General features: G+C 48.4%; 1 protein-coding gene across 2 annotated transcripts in view; it reads left to right on the forward strand.

Moving 5' to 3' along the window:
• Ssp3 (SCAPER domain-containing protein short spindle 3) overlaps positions 1-13,315 on the forward strand; it is a 186,089-nt gene that overhangs the window by 5,961 nt on the left and 166,813 nt on the right. For both annotated transcript variants that reach the window (XM_077700065.1, XM_077700064.1), the window contains exons 3-7: positions 4,475-4,575; positions 6,251-6,522; positions 8,201-8,485; positions 9,008-9,412; positions 11,788-12,365. In XM_077700065.1, the coding sequence (XP_077556191.1) occupies positions 4,475-4,575; positions 6,251-6,522; positions 8,201-8,485; positions 9,008-9,412; positions 11,788-12,365 (1,641 nt within the window). The remainder of the gene's footprint in view (positions 1-4,474; positions 4,576-6,250; positions 6,523-8,200; positions 8,486-9,007; positions 9,413-11,787; positions 12,366-13,315) is intronic.

The raw sequence follows: 13,315 nt of genomic DNA on the forward strand, positions 1-13,315 counted from the left end.
AAATGTATGTTTAATTGGTCAACTTGGGAGCGTATCTGTGTGTTCCTCTGGTAGATTTTAATAGGCTCCACGGCAGAGTGCTTGGTCCTCATCCAGCCTGATGAGTTGAATTTAAACGGCACTCCCAGAGTGTGCCGTGGTTTTTTCTGGTTTTGTGAAACATTTTTTTGTCTGGTTTCACTTTTTTAAGCGCTGCAAGGCTGTGACAGATGTAGCCGATGCCCGGTAGTGCAACATGCATGGTATGCAACATGCTTGTGAAACATACTTGGGGGAGTCCCATTCTTATAGGTTTATATTATCCCACAAAAGACACTGAGCCATGTGAGTAGGCGACTTCCAGGCCTTCTATGGCGAGTGAATGTTGGTAATAATAGCAACAGGCCCAAATACAGATGTCATATAAAATGTGACATGGTGACTCAAGGCACAGACTATCTATCATCTGCCTGTGTTGTCTAGACCATATCGTTAGGCACATCGCTAGACCATATGTGTACCAAATTTTAATTAAATGTAGCGGCATGACTTTTTCGAAGCTTCTTTTTGGCTGTTAGCAGGGGTATGGTTGTGTTTCTCTGGTTGACATCGATACTGTCACCCAATGTTGGGTTTTCTAATCTTTGAGGATTTGATTGCGATATTCAGTTTGACCAGTGTTAGTCATCATAAATGGGCGTTACCAGCTAGCAAAAGTTGTAGCTGTGCCATTGAAGCTCCTGTACACTTATTTTTTTTTTTTTCAATAGAATGCCCATTGGCATAAAAATAACTTATTTACAAATATACATGGGCCCCCGTCTCTCGAAGGAAGTCAAGAAGGGAGCGGTGGTGGGGTCCCCAGAGCCACCGCTGAAGGTCGGGGGGTCTTCCAGAATGGAGGCCTGTGCCTCTCAGGTGTCGCTTTCTGGCTGAGGCCAGTGAAGGACACGCCCATATGAGGTGGTCCGCGTCAGCTTGTGCGGCCGGAACTGTGCAGAAGGGGCAAGTGTCGTCGAACGGGGCATGGTAGCATGGTGGCCACGCCCGGGTCGCAGCAGGTGAAAGCGCCACTCCAACGCGAAGTCTGCGCAGCAAAACCTCTTCCCAGCGAGCAAGTCTACTGGGGAGGTCCGTTCCACACGGGGGGATGAGGGCACGTGTGGCGCGACGCAGATCGTCCTTCTGTTGGAGAAAGTTTTCTACCGGACCGGTTGTTAATATTGGCAGCGGCCGAGGAATATACGTCGGGTGACAAGCCATATCCACTGCAATGTGAGCGGGGAGCGTATTCCGCCTAACCCACACCAGCCTGAGGGGGCAGGGGTACTTGTCTAGTAGTGTGTGGATGTCCCTTGAAATGGTACAATTGTTCGATACTTGGCGTAAATCCTGTATCGCCGCGGTGGAGTCCGTATAAAGATGTAGGATGGAACCCACGGGGGCGCGCTGTAGGGCCGGCGTTAGTGCCTGTAGGCCATCCCGGATGGCTGTGAGCTCCGCCAGTAGAGAGGGCACGGTGCGGATGGTTTGGTAGAGGCAAGTTTGAGAGGCGTCAGGATAAACGGGACACTGTATCGCCGTAGATAAAACGCCATCCTGGGCACCAGCGTCCACGAAGGCCTCTATCGCCTCGTACTGGGTCGCAGCCGTCAGTAGTGGTCCTATCGCACATGCTTTTCCGGTAGTTCGAGTGTGCAGTCTAGTCAGTGGTCGGTTGTCGGTCACCTGGTGATACCGCCACGGCGGCCTGGTTACAGGGCAATCTGGTGAAGCAGGTAGGAAACAGCCCATATAGCTAGCCAAGGCCGCTGCTTCCGCAACAAAAGTACGTTTGTGTATGCGGGCTGAGCGCCGTTGTTCGACGAGTTCGTCAAGCGTGTTCAGCTGAGCCTCAGCTTAGAGCAATGGTATTGGGGTCATTGCAGGAAGGCAGGTGATGGTGTGCATAGCGGCTCTGTTGATAGCCTCAAGTCGGGCCCACTCCGTCTGAGTCATGTACTGGAAGAAACACAGAATGCACTGGCATTCTGTGTTTATGAAACACAAATAAAGTTTCATTATTATTATTATTATTATTATTATTATTATTATTATTATTATTATTATTATAAACCAGTCGAGGCTGCAGTACTGACCTCACCAGGAGGAGAGCCATCTTAGAGCAGGAACCACCAGACTTCTGTGAGATGTGTCGAATCAGGTGAAGCATCTGTCCTGCTTTTTGTCGGGCAGATTGAAGCCACATGGCAGCCAACTCAGACGCAGAAATTTCCAAACCTAGCACGCGAAGAGATGCGGCGGTGTGTACGGTTTGGCCGGAAAGTTGCAGTGTGAGGGGAGAAATCGCTAGTTTGCGACGGCCCCAAGCACTGGCCACCGGCAGAACGGCTGTTTTGTCCACTGAAAGGGTCAGTCCAGCGTATTGACACCATGTCGGCGTGTCTCTCAAGGCCTGTTGAAGGCACACGTTATGGCGATGCAGGTCTGGGTGGACGGTCCATACCGTTATGTCGTCCGCGTAGACAAGGAAATGCAGGTCCGGTATGGAGCCCAGATGCCAGGCAAGCGGCAACATCATAATATTAAAGAGGAGGGGTGAAATAACTGACACCTGAGGTACTCCGTGAACTGTTGTGAAGTGGCCGTAGCTTGCCCCGCCAATTCGTACAGAGAAGGATCTTCCAGCAAGAAAGGTCTCGATGAAAGCGCACACCTTGTCTGGTAGACAAAGACTTCTGAGAGTTTCCAGGATTGCCCCGTGGCTGACGTTGTCGTAGGCCTTGTGGATGTCCATAGCAAGGACTGTCCGCACTTTGTGTGAACGATCTCCCAGTAGCACCATTGACGACAAATGGCGCAGCCCATCCTCTGTACCCAGACGAGGTCTAAACCCGATCTGGGCTGGGTGGTACCATTGGAAGGTGTCCAACCACCATTGAAGGCGGGCTGCCAGCATGCGCTCCAGAAGCTTGCAAAGCGTGGACGTCAAGGCGATTGGGCGCAAGTTGGGAAGATGGTCGGGTGACTTCCCTGGCTTCGGTATAGGTACAATGTCTGCATGAAGCCACGACTCTGGTATTTGGGCAGAGAGCCAAACCTCGTTGATGTAGTTGAGGAGATGGCTAAGCGCTGGCTCATCGAGGTTCTTGTACACCTCATATGTAATGCCGTCTGGTCCCGGAGTCATCCGAAGTTTTGCGTGGTCAATCGCAGCTAGGAATTCAGCCATTGTAAAAGCAGATTGAATTCCATGAGCTGCGTCGTCAGAGGGCGGTGAACCAACCCGATGTGACAGAGGAAACGGGCACGGGCTACTGGCTGGAAGGATGTCATAGGCAGGGTACAAGGCGCGGGCAACATCGGTGGCGAATTGGTCGGGAGTCTTGCCCAATGCCAGACATGCACTGGCTGCCGCATCCGGAGTGCGGCCTCCACTTTCCATCGCCCGAAAGGTGCGCCAGATGGATGATGTAGTCGCCGATGGGCCGAATGATTCACACCAGCTCAGCTGATTGCGATTTTCTGTGCATTTTACAAGTTTTGGCAACAACAATTTGCCTGCTTGATAGGAAAGCAGGCAAATTTATTTTTGCACAGCAGAAGTGGAAAATGTAGTTGAAGAAAATAGGGCTAAAAGGCATGACACAAAAATGAAGAACAATCAAGCGATACGCACCAACTAGCCCATCAGCATATTTTACTGGAACATTCAACAAATACCCTCCATGAGTTATGTAGGAATTCGTGTGTGGTACTTGGAAGTGTTATGTGAATGCATGGCCGAGTGATTGTTTGATAGAGTTGCATTATTGCTAAAAGATTGACAAGCAGGATAGAATTTCAGAATCCATAGGCAAAGTTAATAAAAACTGAAGTAGAGGGCCTTTAGCATGCACTTCGGTTTTATTTTATATTCAATTGTGCAGTATTCAATACTAATGAAAACAGCAAGGATCCCAATCTAAAATTCTTTTCTAAATTCATTTCTGAAAAAAAGAGATACTAAAGTACACTTTGCCCCATACCTTTTTTATAAGCATCCAGCCTTCTTTGCTTAGACAGCAAGAGATATAGAAGGCTCTTTATTAGAAGAGAAAGCTGAGATGTTTGCCAGAATTTCGACACCAACATGCTACTCTGCGGGGGGAAAAAAGAAGCAAGGAAAGAGAAGGCCCAATAGACTGCAGGGCAGAAGAAAGACGAAGAAAGAAAAGAAAGAACATGGGAGAGAAAAATAGAAAATTGAACGTCCAGTTTGTGTCAGTAGTGCAATGAAAAAAATCTGTTTTCTAAACTTTAAATCATTGCAATGATGCCAATCCCGTCCAGATCATCAAACGCCGCCAGTACTTTGCGTTGAGCTGGTGGAGAGGGCCATGGACCAAGAAGCATTACGTTTACCCCTGCTGTGACCACAGCATGTCACATGGGGAAGATGTGATATATCCTTTATTCTGTCCTGATATCTTGGTGCTCTTGGTGCTTGTTTCAGGAGGCCATCCTGATCTTGGAGAATTACACCAGGGAGTTTACTGCACTGATTAATTGGATTCAACTGAGCAAGCAGCTTGAAAACACACCACCACCTGACAGGTAATTTTCTTTCCTTTCTTACAGGACACTCACATCAAACTTACAGCCAGTGATGGGAAATCTTCTTGCAAAAAAGAATTTATCGATCTAATATCTATGCTACACGAGCATTTTGAAAGCCTTTGAATCGAATTTCATTTGTCTCAAATGACACCTATGAGCTGCTGCACAACGTTTTTCTAAGGCATTTGGATTAAATGACATTCGCGTCAAAGGAACGTGACAACTGACCCTTGAGAATCTCAAAGGCCTTTGCAACGCGCAAATGTTTGTACTCTCGCACACAGTTTCTGCATGCCGCATTTACAAAAACAATTATATACGAGTAAAACTAAGTTTTTAAGAAGCGCACTCCATCATTTTTCTTTTGTTTTTATTTATCGGTCTACGATTACAAAGTAACTTGGTACTCAACTCCAGCAGTGCAAAAGAAAGAAAGAAAAGAAAAGCTGCCTATTCTGTAGATGTTGTGCTCATGCATGTAGGTTATAATCAATTTTATCGCTCACAAAGTTTTTTTTGGCCTGACATTAAAAATTTGTGCCAAGTTATGAGAATGATATTGGGCAGCAGCGGTTACGCCAAAACATGGCGGGTGAATTCGGAAACTTTCAGTTGCCTTTGAGAATTGTCGTGTAGATCGGTGGAATTTCTTCCAGTTCGAATGACATTTCAAATTTCATAGGCTGTTCGACTCAAATGTCCTTTCAAACGTTCGTGTGGCATGAGTATAACTCCTTATTTGAAGGAATTGGTAAGGACACACAAAATCGACCCGGGTTAGGAATGTTTACATATGCGCACGGGCATATGTTAACACATGCAAGCTTACCCAAACACACACCTCTTCCAGCTCAGTTAAAGGAAACTGTCTTTTACACTCCTTGCTGAGGCAATCGTTTCCTTCACTCTCTCAGCCACACTTCAGTCATGCATGAAAGAAAGCAGGATACAAGGGACATATTTTTGCATTGTATAGACATATGTCTTGGTGGACTTCTGCAGACACCTTGAAAGAATCAATGGCCTGTCTTTTTGTTAGTGGGACACTGTGTGAAGATCCATTGCTTGAGTTGTGACATCAAGCTGAGCCTTACAAGTGTTCCTATTACAAAAACTTGCCTGTTGCAAAAGAACAGGGCATCGTGTGCACGTGGACAGCAGAAGTCCAGTTATTAAAAATAGCTTTTGTAATCAACATGCATTTCATCACTGTTGCTTGTAACGTGGTAACTTGTAATTAGTAACTTGGCTACACGCGTGCAAAATCTGAGAATGTTGCGCAATAATGCTATCATCTTTACTTATGGTACACTTGTATCGATCGAGCCTTAATGCACACAAGCACACAAATGCATTGAACATGGCCGAGTGTGGTGCATTGGACGGTAAGCAAGCATGGGACTGGATTGGGTATGCATTGGCTATAGTTGCAGAGGGCAGTTGTCATGAGAAAGGTGGGGAGGGAGAGGGAGGTTGAGCTGGGGATTTAAATATAAGTCGGCTCTGTGAGAATACCTTTGGGGGATTGGAAGAAATGATGAGAAGAGGCACCAACAGGGAACCGGGATGACCTGAAATTTGTAGGTACTGCTTGAGACGCCATGGGTACAGTAATGAGGGGGCCCTTGTTGCTTCGTTCTTGCGTTTATTATTAAACCTTGATAACATTCAGGCCTACGTACCTGGCCTGGGAAGTACGGAAATCGTCGCTGGGCAGAGGAGCGCAAGCAAGGAACTTCCTGGCATCGCGGCCAGCGACCGCTGTGCAGCGAGCCTCCCCGAGCCTGGTTTCAGTGGCCATTCAGTGCGGTTCTGACGATTCGGGTCAAGCATGCCCCGACACCGTGGAGAAGCACCCGGGGCCAAGCGCAGACATCTCGAACAGCGTGGTTTGTGTGCCGGTGCCTCGGACGGCCGCAGTACCATCCTGCGATGTTGTTTTGGGTAGGTAGACTTGCTGCTCGCGGCTTTGTGACCTGTGGCGAGATGGGATGGCACCGAGGTGCACTGGCTATGAATCTGTGTCTGTAATAAGGTTTCAGTTGTTGCTCGCTGCAGTTTGCTGCCACACTTGTGATTCATAGGTCGCGGTACTGTGGCAATCAGACCAGGATGTACCTGTGCCGTGCAAAGGAGCGACAGACGGAAGTTGGTGGGAACATTGAAAGTAAAAATAATGAGTATAGGAAAGGCTTGCCTGCAAGCTTGAGTTTTATCCATTCCTATCCTACTTTCCATCCCCAGTGAAAATTGAAAAAAAAAAAAAAATATGCTATGAAAAAGCAATTACTCGGAGCTTTGAAAAAGCTACTCCATGTAGCTGGACTATATATTGGAGAATGATTGCGATGAGGCTCTGACTATGACTCTAGGAGGCAGAGTTTTGTTGATTTTGGACCTTTTTTCTTGCTACCTTTGCTTTTAGCAGCTAGCACACTAAGCACCAAAAAAGTACAGCAACATGTAAAACAAGCATGTGCCACGCTGAGCTACCTTGAAAATCTCTACTTCCAAATGGTAAAAACAAGGAAACAGGGCTTATGACATCATTGACTGTAAAACATATTGGGTGTTAGTTTCTGAACAGGCACGTATTGTTTCTGACCTCGTCATTGACCATGAGTAAAGGCTCTCTCCTCTTAAATTATTCCTTTGTCACCATTTATTTCTTGTGTAAAAATGAAATTGTTGGGCTTGTTTTAGCACATGCTGTGATATGTGCATGGCCCCACCAAAAATTTTTGTGCATTGTTATGTCATGAAATTACTCCACCCCAACGTCAATTTTGAGGGTTTGACACATTGAAGCTACGCTTGGGCTATGAGGCACGCCATGGTGGAGGGCTCCAGATTAATTTCCACCGCCTGGGGACCTTTAATGACAGCCCGTAATGATGGCCACCATGGCTGTAGCCAGATGGGGAGGGGGGTTGGAACCCCTCCTGAAATCTTTTCCAGGCAGCGTGTAAGCAATACTTACTGTTGCTTTTGGCAAAACTTTTCCCTTCCCATAACCCACAACCCCCTCCGAAAAAAATTTCTGGCTACGGCCCTGATTGCCACAGTGGGGTAGTGGCATAGGGCCATATTGTACTGCTCACATGAGGCTGCTGTGTCGATTCCTGTCCACGGAGGTTACATTTCTCATGGAGGTGAAAGTCAGAAATCTTGGTTGATACAACGTTCTGGTATTTGTTAATAAACATCAAGTTGAAATTAATTTTCACCCCCCGCTATGGTGCACCTCAGTGGTCAGGAGTAGGTTCTGAGCATTAATCCCCAAATTCTAAACCTGCTTGGGGTCTTGGGTCATGTCAGAGGGACCTTGAAGAAAAGATATACCTTTGTTCAATTTCAAAGAACTAGCCTTTTGTGACTCAGTCATCTCCATTCCATTTTATTTTTATTCTGTTCAGAGAAAAAACAAAGTACAATGTAGAAATCAGAACTTCGAGATTAAAGCCACACATTAAATGGCGGCATGTGCCTCAGAGGCCCACAAGGGCAGTGAACTAATTCCTTGAATCTATCCATAGAAGGCTGTTGAAACTCAATGTGGGAAACAAGGAACGGCCAATACTCATTTGATAGCACTTTCCTTGTTTGAAACCTTTTTTCTTAGAAACAACGGAAAGCACGGGATCTGAAAAGAGTGCATCCGATGACCTTGGCTCTACAACGCAAGCCAAAGCGGCTCCACCTCCTGAAATCACAAAGGGATCTGTCAAGGAGCCTGTGAAGACGCCTTCCAGCGTGACCGTCGGCCATGAGGGGACCAAGCCAGTTAAAACTTCGCCCGTGACAGCCTCCACAACGCAAACACCTTTGGCTTCTAGACTGTCCACTCCTAGGGGAACCAAGCTGTCACGACCGACAGCTATGGAGGCCAAGTCGAAGTCTAATGCAGGTTAGAGTCTTACTCTCTTCACCTCGCACCCTGAGCGGTGGTTTTAGGGCACGATTCTTTATTCTATCTTGCTTGGTACTCGTTGTGCAGTGTTGTGTGCACAGGAGAGCAGTCAGGGCAGTGTTACCAAGTGTTACATCTTGTTTGGCTTAACAATTTGGTTCTGTGCTTGTGTTTCATATTTGTGTTGCAGGCTGAATTTTTCATCTTTTATTTTTCATGCAGCAGACACTATAAATTTATTCCGTAGTGATTAAGTGGCGGAGGAAACAGAAAGGCAGGGAAGTAAATTTATATTTTTCAAAGGCTGAGCCTTTTGTTTCCTTTGTGAGATTTTCATAAATTCGACAGCGACACCAAGCATCACTGCATCCTGCTTCTAACATACCAGTTGTTATCCTATAAAGTAATAAGCAATACATCAAAAAAAATTAAAAAGAAGTTTGGACAGAAGTGTTTTGCAGCCTGATACAAGTGGTGGGAAAAGCCTGTGAGCTTTCTTTCGTTATTTTGTAATTGCAGAGCAGCACAGGCCAATGACGTACAGCTCCTCACTGAAGGGTGGGCAGGCTGCCCAGCATGGAACAACGGCGGGTATGCGTACGACAGGTGTCACTACGTCAGTGGCCAGACCAAACAGTGCCGCGCACCCGCCGAAGGCATCGGTACCCAGCCGTGGCCCTTCAGCGTCTTCGAACACGCCGTCGCTAGCTTCTGCCTCGCAGAGGTCTGCGGCCCCAGCCCGTACCACGACAGATGCGCCGCCGAAGCCCAGCGATGATGGCAAGAGTGGGTCCACACTGTCCCTGAGCCGGAGCTCGAGTGGCCGTAGCTGGGCCGACAAGGTGAAGGGGCCCAGTGCAGCCGAGGAGGAGGGGGGCATCCTCACCAAGAGCGCCTCCCTGGACCCCATGGCGGTCGACCTGGGTGGGTGGCCTGCGGGCATCGCGAGCGCATGGGCGGCTAGTCAGGTCAAGCCAAACATTTATTGGGCATTTTTAGGCGCAGGTGTAGACAGCGCAGATGAAAAGCCAGTACCTCTGTGGAAGGATAGATGATGAGGACATTCTGGTATAATACGAGTAGATGTACAAGACGCATACAAGTGTGCTAACGTTACTTTGTGAGGATGCGTGCATACGTGTATGGCTGTCGCCCAAAGGGCTATGCCTTCTAATTTGTACACGTGTACACTCTAGAGAACACCAATTATAGGGAGGGCACTAGGGGGTATAAGTGAAGGTAATTGCATTTATGTTATACTGAATCAAATAAAATTGTCGGGGTGTTTTTACACCTTACCAAGGGTAAACATAAGGCCTTAAGGCTTTGCATTCAAAACACATAAGCAGCCTTGATAGGCCCCAGAAATTTTTTTGATGCCTAGTGCAGCAAATGTCCTGCCCAGGCAGCAATTTTATATATGGGTTATGCTAATGACAGTTCACGCCTGTAAATTTGTGAAAGATGTTGAGACAACAATTGGTGCAAGTGCTTTATAAATAAACTTGCATAGCTTCATCAGTGCCAAAGTGCCACCGCCGCCTTCTTCAGAAAACTATTACCTTGGAATCATGAAACAAAGCTAGGCAAGAAGTTTGTTGTTTCATATGTATTGCGGGGTTTGCGGCTGTAAATTGGCCGTATTACCGGGCTAGTCAGCCAGAGCATGAGCACCAAGGCCGCAACCCACCACGTGGCATTGCGTGGACGCTGCTGTGGGCCCAATCGACCCACCGGAAGGTGCCAAAGACGAGCTCGGAGGCAGGCGAAGTTGATGAAGTGCGCTTTACTCCACAGTAAATCAGATGTGCACTGTATACAATGGAGTGGCTGTCCCGAGCTTGTACAGAGGACGGAGTCCCCACGAGCTCAATAAGCCATCGTAGTCTGTCGGCTTGGTTTGTCTCCTGAGGAGAGACTCGCCTTGCCTCGTAGTCAAGGAACGGAGGGGGGAGAGGGAGATGGTGGGGGGGGGGGGACACTTTATTGTCTGAGGAAGCGATCAAGGAGAATTTAAGTCCTTGTGTTGGCAGCGGGTAAGGGCTGAACGTCCACCCCACCAGGACGTCTTCTCCCTGAGTTAGGTGGGCGAGCTCGTGGTGACCGTAGGCCGGTGCCTTTCGGCGACCTCTTTCGCCCTCTTGACCAGGCGTACCTGTAGGCCCGGGTCGGGGCTGCGAAGCAAGGCCTCCCACCTCTCCTCAGAAGGGATTTCGGGGAAAGGGTCCTGGGGGCATGCCCAGGTTGGCATGGGCGCCACGTAAGGGGCACGCCGAGGTTGGGCAAAGGCTGGGGTGGATGTGTGTCATAATGGCCGGATTGGGGAAGACTCCCGTCTAGAGTTGGCAGAACATTCCTAGTGTGACTGGGCGGTTTGACCATGCGTAGAGAAACGGCCTCGGGGAAGGCCCTGCTCACAGTTTTATGCCTTTGTGGGAGCGAAGGGTCTCCCAGGGAGGGGAAGGGTGCTTGCAGTCTAAAAGGGCAGGCCGGCGCATTGGCCAGTGGAAGAGGGCATGCCATGTCTCACGTGAGAGCCCGCAAGACTCGGTGCACCCTCCCGCCGCGTCGGCGCGTCGGCGGCGGCGGCCTGCTAGCTCTAAGCAAAACATGGGGACAGACGTGGTCCCCACAGTATCTATGACACTGAGGAAATATCTTATTATGATTAGTATCAACTCTTACATAACTGTTTGGTTGTAGGATTTTTACATGCTGAAGCTTAGACACCTGCGCTATGAGGCGTCCCGTAGTGGAGGGCTCCGGATCGATTTTTACCACCCTGGGATCTGCAACGTGCACTGAATTCTTAACACGGGCTTTTTCGCTTTTTGCCTCCGTCTGAAAAGCAGTCACTGTGGCTGGGATCAAATCCACAACCTTGGGCTCAGCAGCACGCCGCCTTTGCCACTGAGCTACCGCAGTGGGTACATTACTACGATCACCCTAAACTAGTGACGAAAAGGGGCTTTTATGTGCCGCCACATTTGGCTCTGGCACCATGCTTTTCGTTCTGCATACCCATCGTGGGGCTGCCATTCCAAGTTGGTCATAAATGTCAAGCACAGCTGCCATTCTCTCATAGGTGGAAATCGTTTCTACTTATTTATTAAATGAGCGCACAAGTGCTGTCGTTGTTCTTGGCGTTGAACAAAATAGACCCCAAAATGCGACTTTTGTTGTAAAGTCTGAATGCCATCGAAGTGGTCTTCTCAGGAAAATTTTTTAAAGGTGCTTATTTGTCGTTATGTTGTGTACATCAGTTCTCAGCCCTTTCCTCTCATTCTGCTTCCGTGCAGATGACTCCGAGGGCTGGGAGACTGTACGTCGCAACAAGCCCCGTTCGCGCAACTCGCCTCCCAAGAAAATGCTGGCCCACCAGACATCGCAGGGCTCAGCAGGGGGCGTGAAGCGATCGCCCTCAGCGCCAGTGATTTCTGCTCCGGCCCCCTGCCGGGTGAAGACGCCACGGAGGTCCTCGGCGCCCCTCTCCTCGGGGCCAGCTCCCTCCTCCTCGAGGCTAGGGAGGAGCAGGGTGGAGCAGCAGGGGCCCAAGAGTGCCACCTCCATGCCTTCCCTGGTGCCAGACAGGAGGCCCCGGGACAGCGCCTCAGCACGGGAGGCGGTGGGCCCCCACTCGCGGCCGAGCCTGGGGGCCAGGTCCAAGAGCTCACTGTGCCCTCCAACCCGGCCATCTAGGCTGGCCCAGGAGCCTCCTCGCAGCCAAGGGGTCCCTGCGCAGGACAACGGGAGGACGCTCCCCGCTAAGGAGGATCCTGCCAGGGCGACACAAGGGGACCCACCAGTCGGGAAAGAGAAGCCTGCGTCCCCTCTGCAAGAGGAGAGTGGTCCATCCCAAGAAGGCAACTCCTTGCAGGTACGAAAAGGGAGGGCTAGCAAGACTGGTGACACTTTTATGAACCTTGGAAAGTCTTTCAATTTCTTTTTGCGCTGTTGTTGCAGTCTAAAAGAAAACTGTTTGTTTCTTGAAATGTCTCGCCGCTTTAACACTTTCGTGACCGCGAAAAAATGGTTGTTTTTGGGTGTTCCAGGAAATATGTTTTCTTGCCTCAGAAAATGACTAATGCTGAAGTGTGAGACACGAAATGATAGAGAAAGAATAGGGCTTTCTACCAGTAATAATTTCAAACAACAGATTTATTACATATTTTATTAAAAATTATCAAACAAAAAGACGTAACAAAAAGAAAAAAAAACTGATGAAAACCTCAATGCCACTTTGCACAGGCTACAAATAAAACAATTCGAAATATGCAATTTAAACATAAGGGACTTTTAAAGTAATACTGCAAAAATGAGCTCTATAAGTACGAAACTTGTTTACATACATACAATTACAGTGTGGGCCACTTCTAATGTAGGTCGCGGGAGCCGCAAGAACCTGTGCTATAAACGGTACCGCACTATAACCAAAACATGCGCGAGTCCAACAACATCACACCCTACCTCTCAAGTGATCCTATATTTATCATCACTCAAATGCACAGCACATAAAAACAAAGGTATGGTCTTTATTTCGTATTTCTTTTTCACACCAGTCGCTGCTGCAGTGTTTTACACATTGCAAGCGTGGTCTTACAAACGGCGATCGCTGCTTTAACTTCCATTGTGTTGGTGTTTTGAAGGATCATGGCCGCGTTTTTAGCGTCTATGAACACATGCCACAGGATGTGATAAGAACGCCAGTGGGTTTTTTTTTATCCCACCTTGTGTTCACAAAGCTGAAGGCGGCTGCTTATCAGTGCAGCGTATTGGCGGTGGAAATTTTCAGCTTCGCGCGGCTCGCTTGTTCGGAATGGAAAGAGC

Source organism: Haemaphysalis longicornis, unplaced genomic scaffold, assembly GCF_048455015.1.
Source record: "Haemaphysalis longicornis isolate Haplotype H1 unplaced genomic scaffold, Haemaphysalis longicornis Haplotype H1 scaffold_2, whole genome shotgun sequence".
NCBI classification, from domain to species: Eukaryota; Metazoa; Arthropoda; class Arachnida; order Ixodida; family Ixodidae; genus Haemaphysalis; species Haemaphysalis longicornis.